Source organism: Thunnus thynnus, chromosome 16 (genome assembly GCF_963924715.1).
Source record: "Thunnus thynnus chromosome 16, fThuThy2.1, whole genome shotgun sequence".
Taxonomy (NCBI): domain Eukaryota; kingdom Metazoa; phylum Chordata; class Actinopteri; order Scombriformes; family Scombridae; genus Thunnus; species Thunnus thynnus.
Window position 1 is genome coordinate 1,191,233 of NC_089532.1, and position 17,500 is coordinate 1,208,732.

Here is a 17,500-nt window from a genome sequence, read left to right on the forward strand (position 1 = left end):
GTGGCCGCAGTGCAGCACTGCCCTCTGGGAATCCCACACACCAAGGGCAAGGTGAGTAACTTCATGTTAACGTACAGAAACATAACAAACCAAACACGAAGCTCATGTTAACATGAATGAACACCAGATAATGTAGCATGTTTACAGCGCAGCTAACAGGTAAAGTTCATAACTGTAGATAAATATATTTAACATCAGTAAAGATAAAAACAAGACTGCAGTCACTCAGTCCTGATGCACTGTTACAACAACAACCACTGTTTCCACTGTGGTCGTCTGAAGACAGAGAAACGAGTAAAACACATGTAATAAAACAAACAGACAAAACTGATTTGATTAACTATTTATCAACTATTTCTTTAAGTTTAAAACTCCTCAGTTTGCTTCAGAGATCCTGAAATATGTTCCAGAGAGCTGCAGCAGTTTCTCTGACTTTAACTCTAGAATGTAAAAGGAAAAACACAAGTTAAACTACATCCTGTTGCATAATTATTATTATCACTGACGAGACTAAAATGTGTGTGTGCGTGCGTGTGTGTGTGCGTGCGTGCATGCTCGTGTGTGTGCGCGTGTTTGCGTGTGTGTGCGTGCGTGTGCGTGTGCGTGTGTGTGTGTGCGTGCGTGTGCGCGTGTGTGTGCGTGCGCGTGTGTGTGTGTGTGTGTGCGTGTGTGTGTGTGTAGGTGGTGTTGTGTCTGGCTGAAGATCTGCTGCGTTCAGCGTCTCAGAACAGTCGGATCTCTCTGCAGAGGACTCAGGCCGGCTGGATGCTCGTCTCCTCTCTCATCACTCTGGGTACGACGTCACACTGAAGACATGAACACTGATGTCACCGCGATGATAGAAACAGAAAGATGCTCGTGCAGTAAGAGGAGGGAAAACAACTATGTCATGATAGATTATATACAGACATGTTCACTATTTAGAAATAAAGCAACTTGCTGGAAACGAGAAGGTATTGACAGGATAATATAAATATAACAGTATTGATCTGGATGTGGTCTGTAAAAGATGAGGAGGCACAAAACAGAAATGAGAAGAGCCCTTGGAGTCATAACTCAGTCAGATCTGAACATGCAGACATGAAACACATATTGATGTCATTCAGTGTGACTTTCACTTCCTGATGATGTCATTACATCTGATGTTCATCACCAATAAACCTCATAAATCCACTTAGAAACCAGAGAAACAAGAAGCTGCAGAACCTGAGAATCATCACGTTTTCTTCAGTAATCAGTGACAGTTGTCTGTACATCATGTTACACTGCAGACAGGAGCTGCTAACAGCTGATTCTCATGACATTAGAACAGCAGCGTTTACCTGCAGCTGACATTAAAACAGCACATCTGTATTTATCAGGTCTTTCTCTGCTGATGCTTTTATTATTGGTCCCAAACGGGCCGATATGTTGCTGTTAGCAACGGGATTTAAATCATCAAACCTCTACTGACACAGACGGAGCTTTAGTCTCGTTTCCTCACTGGTGATAAAGATCTAAGAATAGTAAAGTTCTCTGTTATTTGCAGAGCAACCTCAGACAAACACTGCCTGTCTTATATTTATTTAGATGTTTACATGTCCAGCATGTCAGCAGCTGTTATGTTATTGTATATTTGACTGTGTGTGTTCAGGCCCTGCTGTAGTGGAGCACCACCTCTCCCGTCTCCTCCTCCTCTGGCGGTGTGTGTTTCCCGCCTCTCTCAGGGAGCAGGAGATGGAGCTGCGACGAGGGGACTACTTTACGTGGCAGGTTACGCTGGAGGGGCGTGCCGGGGCGCTCTGTGGTCAGTACACACACACACACACACACACACACACACACACACAGCACCAAACGCCTCCTCACCGTCTTTGTTTGACGTATAAATAAACGGGAACCGTGTCTCCGTGTCTGAACAGCGATGAAGAACCTGCTGCTGCACTGCAGGGAGCTCGTCACCGAAGACGTCATCAGCCGTCTGCTCACGCCATTGGCCTGCGCCGTAGCCCTGCTCACCAAGTCAGTCCCTGATTGGTTGTTTTTGAAGCATAAATCTGATGTCATTCTGTATTGATCTGCTCACAAGTATTGTGTGACTTCAACCAGCTGCCAGAAATACTGACTAGAGCACCAAATATGGATTCATCCGCTGCTGAAAATAGTCCCCAATAAATACATTAGTTCCTCTTGTCTGTTTGTTAGAAACTACAGTGAACAGCTGTTTCAACAACATAATACATTACAAATACCTAAAATTAAGACAAGACAGACCAAAAACCCCACGACACGAGAGCAAACACAAATACAGAAACAAACAAACAAACAAAAATCAGCAGTATTCACAACCTGGTGCATTTATAAAATACTGTTTGTATGTATTTAAACTGTTATATTTGTTACCCTCATACTTATAACTCTTGACCATTGGTGACCAGTCCCTTACAAACTCCTCCAGAGAGCCTCTTCACACATATGAAAGTCTTTCTGACGGCAAAATGGACATAAGTTTTTCATACCTCATTAGGACATCAGGAGGCTCTTCGTCCAGCCATTTTTGTAATATTGTGAGTCGTGTCGTATACAAAACAAATCTAAGAATGTTCCCATGCTTGCATTCATAACTATCAAACCCCAATATAAAGTGATTTAGAGGGATTTCTATCCCAAATATTTTCTTTATCTCGTTTTGGACTGAGAGCCAAAACGCATAAGATGACTACATGTACCAAACATAACGGGGATCATATTTACAGCTGAGGTCACATGTAGTCTGTGTCTATTTGTTAGAGCGTGTCATTCTCTTAACCTTCATTAATATGTTTCACATCAAGATGGGACCAAAAATGTTTTACTGTTGAAAGAAGGGATGTTAACAAACATTTGGTCATAAATATAACTCATAACTTTCCTCTTTAAAGAAGAAGCTTTCTATAGGATCTTTTCCAAATTATTCATATTCATACCACTCTTATATATTGGTATGGATTGGATATAACTCCTAAGTTGTAAATAAATTGTGCTTGAGGAAGGTCTCTGAGCCTTTTTAAACATGGTGGTTCTGTCTTTAATATAAATATAGAATAAGAGCAGACTGGTCTTTGAGGAGAAAAGACTGTAGATGTGACCTCCAGCAGCTGAAACCTCTCTGCTGGTGTGTTATTTGTGTGTTTCCAGGTTGCCTGCTCTCATCAGGTCTTACGGTAGTTCAGTTCGTGTGTGGTCAGTCGTCTACAGACTGAGAGTGTACGAGCTGCTCGCTCAGCTGCCTCCTCAAACCTACCAAGGTAACAACACACCTCCGTCACTCTGCTCTCCCTTCTTCTTTTGTTTGATCTCTTTCTTTCTGTTGTCCATCTTCCTGCTTTCACCCCGATCAATATCCATAAAAATATCTAAATTGATTTTTGTCAGAAGTCTCTGTGCATGTCTTTTATTTCTTTGTTTTCCCTTCATTCTTCCTGTTTTTCCTTTCTTTTTCCCCTTACTGCATCACATCTGTCCTTTTGTTTCTTCTCTCATTTCCTCTTTCTTCCTTCTCTTCTTCCCTAGTGGTGGAAGAAGTACTCAGATCTTTTACATAAGTAAAAGTACATAAGTATTATGAGCTTGATGTAGTTAAAGTATTGCAGTAAAAGTACATAAGTATTATGAGCTTGATGTTGTTAAAGTATTGCAGTAAAAGTACATAAGTATTATGAGCTTGATGTAGTTAAAGTATTGCAGTAAAAGTACATAAGTATTATGAGCTTGATGTAGTTAAAGTATTGCAGTAAAAGTACATAAGTATTATGAGCTTGATGTAGTTAAAGTATTGCAGTAAAAGTAGTGGTTTGGTCCCTCTGACTGATATATTATTATATATGACATCATTAGATTATTAATAGTGAAGCATCTTCTCCTAAACCTCTCTGACTTTTCTCTTAACATCATAAACTCTGTGAATCTTTGGTTTCAGCCTGATGAACGTGTCTGAGATCCCTAAAATGTCCGTATAAGGCGACGTGTTCTGCTGCGTTTGTGGGCGAGTTTCATTCACAAAAATGTTCCCAAAGAGTGAAAAGAAGAATCAGTGTCATCAATCATATTAGAGGAGCTGAAACTATTATAAAATATGAATCTATCAGAGCAGCTGCACTGTGACAGAAATAAAGAGGAAACGCTTTGACAGGAAGTTAGAAGCTAAAAAAAACATCTTTCTAAAGCAAAACGCTCCATGACTGATATGAGAGGCATCATGTGACCATCACAGAGATATTAGAGGAGAGAATATTACAGCCTGCAGTAGCTGATGTTACAGTCAGCTGCAACACAACACGATGCTGCACAGAGAGCAGCTGTTTACCACTACTGACATAAACATCAGCACAGTGTTTTTCCCCCGTGAATGCCACGCCGTTAGTGAATGCCACAAGTTCTCTTCAATCCCTCTGTTCATCTGAGTGCTTTCTGCATGATTCTCGATGTTTCTTTGCTCTGTTTTATGTGTCTTTCTCTCTTAACTCGTTTATTTTGGTGTATTTTTATGTCAAACGTTGATGTTTGTTCCATCAGGTGTGATTGAAATACTGATATTATTTTCTGTCTCCGTCTCTCAGAGAGTTTTGGTTTGGTGATGAACCAGCTGGTGTCTGATCTGTCCAGTCAGGACAACCTGAACCAGCCGTGCTCAGAGCTGACCTTGCTGCCTCCCTTTTGTCACCGTGACGACCTGCAGCTGGTCGGCCCCGCCCTCCACGACACCGACCAGAGATACATCGAGGAACAGGTGAGGCACGTCTGTAATGAACACGTCAGACTGATAACGGTACTGAAGGATGTGAGTGATAAGTGTTTAATGTTTAATGTCAGCTCCATGGCAGCAGTGTGGGAGGAGGATCTCTGGACAACGACGCCTTCAGTCTGTGTGAGAGGAGTGACGAAGCTCCCGCTCCTCTTCCTCCTCCCGTCGCTCTGACCGCCGCCGCCGTCCAACTCTTTGGAGCGCTCCTCCCCCACATCATCTCCGCTCAGAGGTAACTCACCTGCTGCCGGCAGAAGTTAAACATCAGACATGAAGAAGTGTTGCTTAGATCTTCTTACATTTTTTTGTTTTATGTCGTCAATCAACAAAGACAGAATATTTAAAAGTCCAACTGAAATTAAATATCTGCTCTGAAAATCTCCTTTGAGAGGAGATCAGAAACTAAAAGGGAGAAATTCATATTTTGAATGTTGTGGTTTCATGATGGCGCTTCCTTGTTTTACATTAATTTATCAGAATATAGTTCATAACCGTCTACGTAGATAAAGCGACAACATGTTCTATCATCGCCCCTCCAGCTGCTGTCAATCAAACACAGACACCGACAAGCCCCCTCCAGTTGCTGTCAATCAAACACAGACACCGACACGGCCCTCCAGTTGCTGTCAATCAAACACAGACACCGACACGCCCCTCCAGCGGCTGTCAATCAAACACCGACACGCCCCTCCAGCTGCTGTCAGTCAAACACAGACACCGACACGCCCCTCCAGCGGCTGTCAATCAAACACCGACACGCCCCTCCAGTTGCTGTCAATCAAACACAGACACCGACACGGCCCTCCAGTTGCTGTCAATCAAACACAGACACCGACACGCCCCTCCAGCTGCTGTCAGTCAAACACAGACACCGACACGCCCCTCCAGCTGCTGTCAGTCAAACACAGACACCGACACGCCCCTCCAGCTGCTGTCAGTCAAACACAGACACCGACACGGCCCTCCAGCTGCTGTCAGTCAAACACAGACACCGACACGGCCCTCCACAAAAACCTTTTTTCTTTCTCTTCGTAATGAAAAACTATTAACGTTACGTTTTTAAACAACCTGTTGACATTATTTTTGTGATGATTAAATATGATTTCAGTTGGACTTTAAGGAGCTCATTAATCTGAGCTGTTAATTGTTGATACACCCGATAGCGTGTCAGATGGTTATCCATATTTTAAAGTTGAAAAATAACGGTGTATTTTGAGCCATAATTGTAAGTTAGAATATAAACAGTACATCTCTCTTTGTGTCTACTTGTCTTTGTCAGAGTGAGGATATTGGAGCAGTTTGTAGAAACAGTGAACCAGCTGAAGGGTCAACGCCAGCAGACCGTCCAGACTCACATCTGTGCTGCCCTCTGCAGTCTGCTGAAGGTACTACACCAGACTCCTGTCTGTTCTTCTGCAGATACATTCAGACTGAGCTGATATAAGAAGAAGATTCATTGATTGGTAGAATCTGCAACTATTTTGACAGTTGATCAATTGATTCAGTCATTTGTCAAGAAAAACTGGTTTCATTTTCTCCAACGTGAGGATTTTTTAAACTGAATATCTTTTGGGTTTTTGACTCTTAGTCAGATAAAACGTCACCTGTAACAAAAATAATCAACATTTTTCATGTTTTAAAGTGTAATGAAAACATGTCGGCAGCTCATTTAGATGTGATAACAGATACTTTGTGGCTGTAGTTTCTATACTTAAAGGTCCTGTATCTGTATTTCCTGAATGGTGTTTATTAGCAGAAAGGAAGTCGGCTTTATATCTTTTCTTCTTTCTTTTGCTGCTTACAAACAAACCAAAAGAATTATAGTTTTGCTCTACATGTGTTAAGATAATGTCAGTAACAAATTAAATTAATAGATTAATCTTTAATTTATTGCCAATTGTCAGTATATATCAGCATTTCAATTACAGATACATTTAGGCTTCAGAGTAGTGAGCTTCTGACTGAGTTTAACAAATCCAGATATTTTACCAACTTGGATCAGAAATGGAACCAGATATCATCATTTGACTGAAAAATATGGTTAATGAAGGTTTAAAACATGAAGAACCTCGATAGAAACCAGTCTGACTCAGTATTTGTGTTTCCCTTTGACGCGTGCGTCCTCGTCCTCAGCACCAGGGGAGCGTCCGGGGGTCTCTGGGGCCGGAGGAGATGCGTCCCCCGGTGTTGTCCCTCCTGTCGGGGGCGCTGGAGAGCGTCAGTCCTCTGCTGCGCTGCCTGGCTGCTGAAGGTCTGGCCCGGCTGGTGCAGGTGGTGGGAGACCCCGGCTTCACCGTCTCCGTCTCCCTGCTCTGCTTCGACAGGTGGGAGGACGTGAACACGCAGCTCGCTCGCTCACTAACATGAATTTACACATAATGTGGATGGAAAGGTTGTTTCCTGTAGTGTTGATGCATCTTTTTTTATATATTTTATATTTGTAAATAGTGAAGCAGAATTCCTTCTATAGAAAGCAGATGAAAACTCTTCATCTATTTCAGTCTGTTTCTTCTTTTTTTAAAGTGTCTTAACATCAGAAACAAAGCAGGTCATGTTTCAAAAATACACACGACACAAAATAATTATATAACGAACCAGAAATATTCAGAAAAAGGCTGAAAATAACTCAAAGATGAAGTCTGGATCTAAATATATCACAGCATGTGTTTACTGTTGATCTGAAATAATGACGTGTGTCACCATCGTCCTCCAGCTGAGCTGATGTTAGATGAAGGATGAAGAAGGATGAGGTCAGGCCTCACCAGCCGAACTACGTCTGACCTCTGACCTGTTTGATCATATTTAATAAATCATTACATCATAATACAACCAGCAAAACATTCATTTAGCTCACATAACCGACAAAACCAATCCTGTTATTTCCTGTGTGTTTACAAACCAACATCTTGTGTTTTAAATCTTGTTGTTATTGTCAACTTTTTCATCTTGGGGCCAAAAATTTAAATGTAGTAAGTCTCTTATATTAACATACTATCAATAATACTCAAATTTATAAAACTGTGACTAAGTTTGCAAACAAACCGACACAATTTATTGTCATTTATCAGCCGACGTATAAACTCTCAGAGGTGTCAGAAGTGGAGGGACACCATGAAGTTACAAAAACAGGAAAAACAAAGTTGATGTAAATGTTTTATTAATGCACTCGACCTATTTACAATAATTCTTATTTTCCTTTTTAGACACCTGATACTCTGATTGATGATGTATAAAGAGCACTGTGCTTTCTCTCTAGAGCTGCAACGATTAGTCGACACAAAATGAATCATCAAATATTTTGATAATCTTTTAACAGTTGGAGTCATTTTTTAAAGAAAAACTACCAAAAAGTTTCTGCTTTCAGTTTCTCTAACGAGAAGATTTAAAGCTTTTCTGTGTCGGTCATGACAGTGAACTTAATGTTTTTGGCTTTTGGACTGTTGATCAGACAAAACAAGACATTTGAACACATCTGTTGCTGTTTTAGGGAATTATAATTAAACGATTAATCAAGATAATAATCGGCAGGTTTGCAGCCATAATTCCAGTGTATTTTTACAGGAATATTAACTACAAATTGAAATACAGATGAATAAGTTTTCAGTACATCAGTCAGGTGCAGGTGTTCCTGTCAGGTTGCGTACAGCCCTGAAAACCTTCATCAATAAGTCTGAACAGCCTGAGTGATGTCATTGATCAGCTGCTCTCATCTGGACATCTGGAGAATTAAGAAAGAAAACAAACAGTAAAAGTGAGGAGACAAAAAAAGGATTTTGAACTGAAATGACTGTGTTAATGGCCTCTGCACAACCACTGAGCTGACAGTATTGATAATGATCAGTATTGATAATGATCAGTATTGATCGTGACTGTGTTCCAGGCTGAAGACGGCGCGGGACGCAGCTTCTCGCAGCGGCTACACTCTGGCTCTGGGGGCGCTGCACCGCTACACCGGAGGCATCAGCTCACCTCAACACCTGTCCACCTGCCTGGGAGTCCTGTTCACTCTGAGCCAGGACAGCACCTCACCTGAAGTCCAGGTACGCAGGACGCTCAGTGACGCTCATCCTTAACGTGAAGCTAGTTCTATACTTAAAGGATCAATGTGGAGTTTGTCTAAACCTGACTGTCTCTGTGTGTGTTGGGTGCAGACCTGGTCTCTCCACAGTCTGTCTCTGGTGGTCGACCTGTCCGGCGGTCTGTACCGCGCCCACGCCGAGCCGTCCTTCACCCTGGTGCTGCGGCTGCTGCTGTCGACCTCGCCCACCCACCCCGAGGTGCATCACAGCCTGGGACGCTGCCTGCACGCCCTCATCACCTGCCTGGGCCCCGACCTGCAGGGTACGACCACGTTACACCCGAACACAAAGACTTATTGATGTAAAAGTTCTGAGAGAGAACACGACACATTAATCCTCTGAACTCAAACTCTGACCTGGAAACGATGGATCTACTTAGAAGCATTACTAGTGTTATTACATGTTATTATTATATATATTATGATGATATTAGAGACTGAGGCGGCTGCTGTGACCCGTGTTGTGTCTGTCAGGTGAAGGTGCAGCTCTGTCGGCTCTGCGCTCCAGCTGTCTGGTGGGTTGTGAAGTGATGCAGGACGGTCCGGACTGTCTGGTTCAGGCTAGAGCTATTTCCTGTCTGCAGCAGCTGCACATGTTCTCGCCGCCGCACGTCAACCTGGCCAGCCTCGTACCTGCGCTCTGTGTGAGTACGCCTGAGTACACCCCGGCTGACTACCTGTCGAAGCGCTTTGAGTGAAGCCAGCTGTCTGACTACTCGTCTAACTTTGTTTTTCAGTGCGTCTGCAGCTGTTTGCTGTTCTTAGAAAGATAAAATGAGACATTTGACAGAATGTATTTAATAAGACTACAAGTCTAAATCCCAGTTAGCGCCCTCTAGAGGATGACATCTTTTCATTACAGCCGACAAAACACAAACGTTGATGAGGTTGAAAGTAATTCTTGACCAACAGAAATTTGACAACTCAACGTCCGAGATGGGCTGCAAATAAGGATTACTTCCTGTATTGATTCATCTTCTTACATTTTCAAAATGCTTGAACCAGACAATTTGCAGCATTAAAAGATTTATTGATGAATTGACTAATTGTTTCAGCTGTGAAGGAGCACACAGCAGATAAACTGATGTAAAGTATATGAAGTTAGATTGGAGTTCTGCTTCCTGTTAGCCGACACTAGAATAAACATTTACTCCACCAACTTTACTGACCTCATCTGTGTTCAAGGAGATGTGTGTTAGACATGTAGACGTGTGTTTTTTGACCCTGTGTTGTGTCTTACAGGAGATCTTGTTGGATTATTCCATGTTGGTAGGTTTTTCTCTGAACGACGTGACGCTGCTGTTTGTTTCTTATTTTATATTCAGCTTTGTGTTGCTGTGGAACTTTTTAAAACAGTTTTCTGTCACTGAAACACTGTTTTAATGCAGGAGTCTGCTGGTTATGAACCATATTAACATCAACTCACATGAAACATGTCACAGTTTTCTGTTGGAGCTTTTCATGTTGCACTAAACTGATCTTGTATTAACTCACTATGTTGCTTTTAACCGTTTTCTTTGCAGACTGACAGTTAACTCAATAACACCTTATTCCTAATTTAAACACCGTCCTCCTCCCTGCTGCCTGGTTTTATCACCTACACAGAAACTACTCGGTGTTTCCTCTACAAAGACTCACTAATCCCACCAATTAATGAGATTATTAATATACATTTTGTGAATTTGATTAATTATTTTAAGAGATCTCTCAGTTCAATTTTGAAATTGTAAGAAATTTACATTTAATATAATCGCTCAGACATAAAAAATTAGATCACACAAGGATTGATTCAGACAGAATAATTAATCAGTTAATCCAATAGTTTATTAATAGATTTATTGATATAGAAAATGACTGTTAGTTTTTTACCTTAGTAATAATTAAATTGCAGATATTGTTTCACTTTTTTCTGACATTTTATAAACTAGTTACCTGAGATAAATGATCATTAAGATGATCATAATGTTGAGTTGTTGAGTCTGGAGGAAACACGGCCTGCAGCTGCATGCTTCCTCTGATAATCCACTAACTCGTTAACAGCTGTTGTCCAGGAACTAACTCCTGTGTGTGTGTGTGTGTGTGTGTGTGTGTGTGTGTGTGTGTGTGTGTGTGTTTCAGGCCAACCTGTGCAGCTCGTACCTGTGTCTGCGGCGGGCAGTGGTTGCGTGTCTGCGGCAGCTCGTCCAACGGGAGGCGCTGGAGGTGTCTGAACACGCTGTGACTCTCGTCAAAGAGCTGCCGAGACGAGACAACACACAACTCGGTGAGACTTGGACGGTCTCAGACAGTCTCAGTCAGTCTCAGATAGTCTCAGGCAGTCGCAGTCAGTCACAGACAGTCTCAGACAGTCTCAGTCAGTCACAGACAGTCACAGTCAGTCTCAGTCAGTCTCAGTCAGTCTCAGTCAGTCTCAGACAGTCTCAGTCAGTCTCAGTCAGTCTCAGTCAGTCACAGACAGTCACAGTCAGTCTCAGTCAGTCTCAGTCAGTCTCAGTCAGTCACAGACAGTCTCAGTCAGTCTCAGTCAGTCTCAGATAGTCTCAGGCAGTCGCAGTCAGTCACAGTAAGTCTCAGACAGTCTCAGTCAGTCTCAGACAGTCACAGTCAGTCTCAGTCAGTCTCAGTCAGTCTCAGACAGTCACAGTCAGTCACAGTCAGTCTCAGTCAGTCTCAGACAGTCACAGTCAGTCTCAGTCAGTCTCAGACAGTCTCAGACAGTCAGTCAGTCTCAGACAGTCGCAGTCAGTCTCAGTCAGTCTCAGTCAGTCTCAGACAGTCACAGTCAGTCACAGTCAGTCTCAGTCAGTCTCAGACAGTCACAGTCAGTCTCAGTCAGTCTCAGACAGTCTCAGACAGTCAGTCAGTCTCAGACAGTCGCAGTCAGTCGCAGTCAGTCGCAGGCAGTCTCAGACAGTCGCAGACCGTCTCAGACAGTCACAGACAGTCGCAGGCAGTCGCAGGCAGTCGCAGGCAGTCTCAGACAGTCGCAGACAGTCGCAGACAGTCTCAGTCAGTCTCAGTCAGTCTCAGTCAGTCTCAGACAGTCTCAGACAGTCTCAGACAGTCTCAGTCAGTCTCAGTCAGTCGCAGACAGTCGCAGGCAGTCGCAGGCAGTTGCAGGCAGTCACCTGACCTTACAATGGAAGTGATGGAGGACAAAATCCACAGACCTCCTTCTGTGCAAAAAATGTATTTAAAAGTTTATCTGAAGCTAAAATGAAGCTTAAGCGTCCAAATGAGTCAAATCAAGTAGATATCTTTCAACGTTACAGTCTTTTTAGTGCCAAAGTTCCTCTTTTTGTTACTATACTTCCACCTGCAGCTCAACAGGGAAACACTGTCCGAGGAAACACAAAGAGGGAATTTGATGCTAAAAAGACTGTAAATGTGTCAGATATCCACTTGATATGACTAACTCAGACTGCTGAAGCTGAATAGAAGCTTCACACAGACTTTTAAATGCATTGAAAGCACATTTGAAGGATCTTTTAATATCCAGTATGACCAGGAGGAATGATTACAGCGAGGAAAACCTCTTTCACTGTTACTGTGGACACCTGACTGCTGGTTTAACACACTGGAAACACTGGGAACTGGTCCATCACAGTGTTGAACAGCTGATTTCCAGCATCGTTTCTCCTCACACTAACATCCTGACCTCCTGTTTTTATCCGTGCAGACGTCACCATAAAGGAAGTGGGTCTGGAAGGAGCTCTGTTCACTCTGCTGGACCGGGAGTCAGACTCCAGTCTGAGGAGGGACATCCAGGAGACTCTGGTCCACATGATGGCATCCAGCGCCACCAGCGGCAAACTGGGACACTGGCTCAAACTCTGCAAGGACGTCCTGTCTGCGTCCACCGGTGGGTTCACACACACACACACACACACACACACACACACACACACACACACACACACATCTTCTCAAGTACATCAAACTTTATTGATCAAATGTTTCAACTGTCTAGTCTTCATCAGACGTCTGAAGTTGTTACAGTGACTTATAGATAATCATTGATATTAAATTACCATCATCTTTTAATAATAGTTTATACAGTAATTTATATATTAATACAGTAATTTACAGAAAGTTAACCCATCAATGGCTAAAAACGGTGGAATCTTTATTTTTCAATACAGTGCAGATTAAAAAAAACAAACTTTGTGACATTTATTATCCTTGTTTTTAAAAATGAATACAAACTCTTCTGCTTTGTATTAAAAAATAAAATGGAGATCAAAACCTTTTTACTAATTTATGGGTTGAGATGAAAGATTGTATTTTGAATTGGTTGTAATATTGTTTTGTATTTATGATCGTTTATATTTCAGTTGTGATTTCTGTCTCCGTCAGGAGTAAATAAGGAGGAAAATCAGTCAGTTTTAGTCTGAATTTACTGAAACATTCAATTATTATTTCAGTTATTTAACGATCACTTTAAAGTTGAATCAATGTATTTGAGCAATGAGGAAAATATTTATGTTATTTTATTTTATTTAGACAATAAGAGTAATTAAGAATAAAGACATTTGTCAGATGAGGGAAGTCAGTTATTTATTGTCATGTGACCAAACCTTAAGTCAAAATCTTCTGTTTGACGAAAAAAATAACTTAAGGTCCATTTACTCACTTTTTCCAGAGATTTCAGCTGCATCTCATGGTCTTCCTCGGTCTGCTTCGTTAACGTCATGTGACTCAAGTATAAAACTTCAGTCACATGATGGATGCATGTGGGGGGAGTCAAGTTGAGTCACAAACGGCACCTTCCATCCATTTATCTGGGAAACATCCTGAGATGGTGGAAAGCTCCTGAAAAAGTTAGTAAGTGGACGTTGAGTGTCTGAGGTCAATAATGAGCTCTGACTCTCTCTCTCCAGACTGTCGGGCTCCGGTGGAGGCGAGTCAGGAAGACGAGGAGGCGGATCCCGGCAGGGACGACGACTCCTCTGCTTTCAAAGCGCGGTCGGAGTCGGGCGGCCCGTTCACCGCCCTGCGCTGGGCAACACGCCGCTTCGCCATGGAGTGTGTGTGTCGCATCATAGCGCAGTGCGAGAGCTCTGACCCCGCCCACTTCGACATGGTGCTGGCTCAGGAGCGACGCCTGCACGAGTCCACCGGTAAGACCGCCACAGTGACCTCGGTCAGTCTGTGTTTGTGGACGCCGCAGACCTCCGTGACCCCTCTCGCATGTCTCTCCTCAGACTTCCTGGTCCTCCATCTTGGCGACCTGGTCCGCATGGCGTTCATGGCGGCGACAGACCACAGCGACCAGCTGCGACTGGCGGGGCTCCAGACGCTGCTGGTCATCATCAGACGCTTCTCAGCCATCCCCGAACCAGAGTTCCCCGGTCATGTGATCCTGGAGCAGTACCAGGCCAACGTAAGGACCGTCCAGTAAACAGCTGATCATATTTAACTGGAAAAACAAGATATTAAGAAAATATACGAAAAGGAAAAGAGATGAAAGAGAAGTATGTAGTCAGAGATGTTAGTAGATGAATTAATACCATTAAATATTCTGATTGTCTGCAGTTTTCATTATTTTAATCTCTCGGCTCTGATGCAGAGTTGTTGTTCTAAATGAATCCTGCTTCTTCCAGCTGCTTCTAGTAGAGCTGCAAACATTATATTCCTTATTGATTGATCACTTAATTAATCATTTAATAAATAAAATGTCAGAAAATAGTGAAAAAATGTCCTTCAAAGTTTCACAGAGCCAAAGCTGATTCTTCAAATTGTATTTTTGATCAAACCAACAGTCCAAAAAACCCAAAGATCTTTATTTTATAATGATATCATCACATAGTAGAAGCTGGAACAAGAGAAATATTTGCTTAATAAATAACTTAAATAATTGATTGTCAATAATAGTTGGTAATTAATTTGTTTCAGACCTCTGTGATTAATTGCCTTGTGATGAACATTTAGCTGTAAAGCAGCATCATGTGTTTACAAGAAAAATACAAAGAACTTTCCTTTAATTATAAATGTGTGTGTGTGCGTGCGTGTGTGTGTGTGTGTGTTTGCGTGTGTGTGTGTGCGCGTGTGTGTTTGCGTGTGCGTGTGCGTGTGTGTGCGCGCGCGTGTGTCTGTGCGTGCGTGTGTGTGTGTGTGTGTGTGTGTTTGCGTGCGTGTGCGCGTGTGTGTGTGCGTACGTGTGTGTGTGTGTGTGTGTGCGTGCGTGTGCGTGCACGTGCAGGTTGGAGCTGCTCTCAGACCGGCCTTCACTGCTGACGCTCCCCCTGATGTCACAGCCAAGGCCTGCCAGGTGATCAATCATCAGTAATCATTTTAATAACAGTTTGATTGTCTGTCGTCTTGAGAGACATGAGAACATCAGATCATGTGACCTCGTCCTCGTCCTCTCCAGGTCTGCAGCGCCTGGATCGCCAGCGGCGTGGTCAGTGACCTGCGTGACCTCCGGCGCGTCCACCAGCTCCTGGCCTCCTCATTGGCCAAAGTCCAGGCGGGGAGGGACACGTCCAGCCAGCTGTACAACGAGGCCACCGCTACCATGGAAACGCTGGCGGTCCTGAAGGCGTGGGCCGAGGTGGGTTCCACTGTTTACTGTTTGTTGTGATGCTTCAGGTCTTTTTTATTGCCATGGAAACTGTATTTATTCTTGTATAATAAGAAAATTAATAGAATAGATGATTGTCAAGTTATTTTGAGATATTAATTAGTTTATTGATCTTACGTATTTAACCTCCGCTCTCGTCTCTCTCAGGTTTATATTGTAGCCGTTCAGAGAAGCAGGCAGACGGAGAGCTCTGATAGGACGACTGACCTGTCAGTCTCCTCTCTGGCCAATGACAGCGCGGGGTCTGAGTCCGGAGGGGCGGGCCTCCTGAAGTTAGTCCAATCAGATCTGTCGACTCTGAGCCGTCTGTGGTTGGCGGCGCTGCAGGACTACGCCCTGCTGACCCTCCCACAGGAGTACGCATCACAGCTGCCTGACACGGGTAGGAGACCAAGATTGTGATGTCATAGTTAAGATTTCATCAAATCAAACTGAAGCTTCACTTATTATTATTATTGTTATTGTTATTGTTATTATTATCATCATTATTATTATTATTATTATTATTATCATTAAGAAGTTTCTCCTCCTGTTTCTCCTGCAGGAGGCTCCTTCTACACAGCAGAGACGGTGAACCAGGCCAGAGCTCACTACTCCTCCTCCTGGGCTCTGATCCTCCACGCCACCTCACTCTGGCTCCACAGCTCAGGTCAGCGCTCCTCCCCCCTCCTCCTCCTCCTCCCTGCTCCTCCTCCCTCCTCCTCCTTGCTCCTCCTCCTCCATGCTCCTCTTCCCTAATCCTCCTCCTCCCTGCTCCTCCTCCTCCCTGCTCCTCCTCCTCCCTGCTCCTCCTCCCTAATCCTCCTCTCTGCTCCTCCTCCTCTCTGCTCCTCCTCTCTGCTCCTCCTCCCTGCTCCTCCTCCCTCCTCCTCTGTGCTCCTCCTCCCTGCTCCTCCTCTCTGCTCCTCCTCTCTGCTCCTCCTCCCTGCTCCTCCTCCTCCCTCCTCCTCCTCCCTGCTCCTCCTCTCTCCTCCTCCTCCTCCCTGCTCCTCCTCCTCCCTGCTCCTCCTCCTCCCTCCTCCTCCTCCCTGCTCCTCCTCCTCCCTGCTCCTCCTCCGTCCTCCTCCTCCCTGCTCCTCCTCCATCCTCCTCCTCCCTGCTCCTCCTCCCTGCTCCTCCTCCTCCCTCCTCCTCCTCCCTCCTCCTCCTCCCTCCTCCTCCTCCTCTTCGTCATGTCAGGAGAACAGACGTTCTGATGTCATCGTGTGTTGCAGGTTTCGTGATGTTAGACGACGCTCCCGCCAACCTGTCCAGACCGGCCACGCCCACCTCCATGGGTCACACGGGCTCTGTGGGCGGAGCCAAGAGTCCAGAGGACGTCAACACCGACAGACTGCATCTTATCCTCGGTAGAATGTGTGAAAAATGTTTATGTGACATCAGTCAGTGTTTTTACTGTTCTGACTTTGGTTGTGTGTTTGTGCGTCAGGGATCAGTGTGGAGTTCCTGTGTTCTCCGCACTCCGAGGACCAGATGGAGAACATCACTTCCTGTCTGCGAGCTCTCCAGGCGCTGCTGGACGTCTCCTGGCCCCGAGCTAAGATAGGAAACGACCAGGTAAGACACAGCTGGACCTGAGTCAAGACCAGGATCCAGGCCAGAATCTAGTAGGGTTTTCCCAGTAGCCCGGGTCGGTCCACGCCACGCAAACGCACGATGAAACACGTCTCAGAGCTGCACACGAGCCGCTCTACAGGATCATCAGGATCCAATTAAACCAGAGCGGCGGCGTGAAGCGCTGCTGGCGTCCTCTAGAGGCTGCAGAGTTCATTACAGCCACAACATGAACAAACTGATGATTTATGGAGCTAAAAGTTTAAAGTTTGTCCTGAAGGTGGCGCTACAGGAAGTCTCATAAGCCCTCTGTGTGTGTGTGTGTGTGTGTGTGTGTGTGTTCAGGCTCTGAGCGTGGAGCTGCTCAGCGTCCTCCACAGGCTGATGGTGACCAGGGAGTCGGCGTCCGTTCAGCTCGCCGTGTTGGATTTACTGCGGCAGATCGTGACGGCTGCTCAGGAGCACGTCAGGGAGAAACGCCACAGCGCCGAGGGTGAAAACACACACACACACACTCTCACAC

General features: G+C 44.3%; 1 protein-coding gene across 4 annotated transcripts in view; it reads left to right on the forward strand.

Moving 5' to 3' along the window:
* heatr5a (HEAT repeat containing 5a) overlaps positions 1-17,500 on the forward strand; it is a 39,527-nt gene that overhangs the window by 10,339 nt on the left and 11,688 nt on the right. For 2 of the 4 annotated variants that reach the window (XM_067615196.1, XM_067615197.1), the window contains exons 10-33: positions 1-51; positions 682-793; positions 1,634-1,786; positions 1,902-2,001; positions 3,157-3,266; positions 4,578-4,747; positions 4,831-4,994; positions 6,042-6,147; positions 6,896-7,086; positions 8,643-8,802; positions 8,914-9,103; positions 9,315-9,484; positions 10,083-10,109; positions 10,959-11,103; positions 12,520-12,702; positions 13,721-13,960; positions 14,045-14,223; positions 15,043-15,111; positions 15,214-15,393; positions 15,571-15,805; positions 15,968-16,072; positions 16,638-16,772; positions 16,853-16,980; positions 17,323-17,470. The exon at positions 1-51 is cut by the window's left edge and continues 200 nt beyond it. In XM_067615196.1, coding sequence (XP_067471297.1) covers positions 1-51; positions 682-793; positions 1,634-1,786; positions 1,902-2,001; positions 3,157-3,266; positions 4,578-4,747; positions 4,831-4,994; positions 6,042-6,147; positions 6,896-7,086; positions 8,643-8,802; positions 8,914-9,103; positions 9,315-9,484; positions 10,083-10,109; positions 10,959-11,103; positions 12,520-12,702; positions 13,721-13,960; positions 14,045-14,223; positions 15,043-15,111; positions 15,214-15,393; positions 15,571-15,805; positions 15,968-16,072; positions 16,638-16,772; positions 16,853-16,980; positions 17,323-17,470 — 3,451 coding nt within the window. The remainder of the gene's footprint in view (positions 52-681; positions 794-1,633; positions 1,787-1,901; positions 2,002-3,156; positions 3,267-4,577; positions 4,748-4,830; positions 4,995-6,041; positions 6,148-6,895; positions 7,087-8,642; positions 8,803-8,913; positions 9,104-9,314; positions 9,485-10,082; positions 10,110-10,958; positions 11,104-12,519; positions 12,703-13,720; positions 13,961-14,044; positions 14,224-15,042; positions 15,112-15,213; positions 15,394-15,570; positions 15,806-15,967; positions 16,073-16,637; positions 16,773-16,852; positions 16,981-17,322; positions 17,471-17,500) is intronic. The other 2 variants (XM_067615198.1, XM_067615199.1) reach the window with 1 other exon arrangement.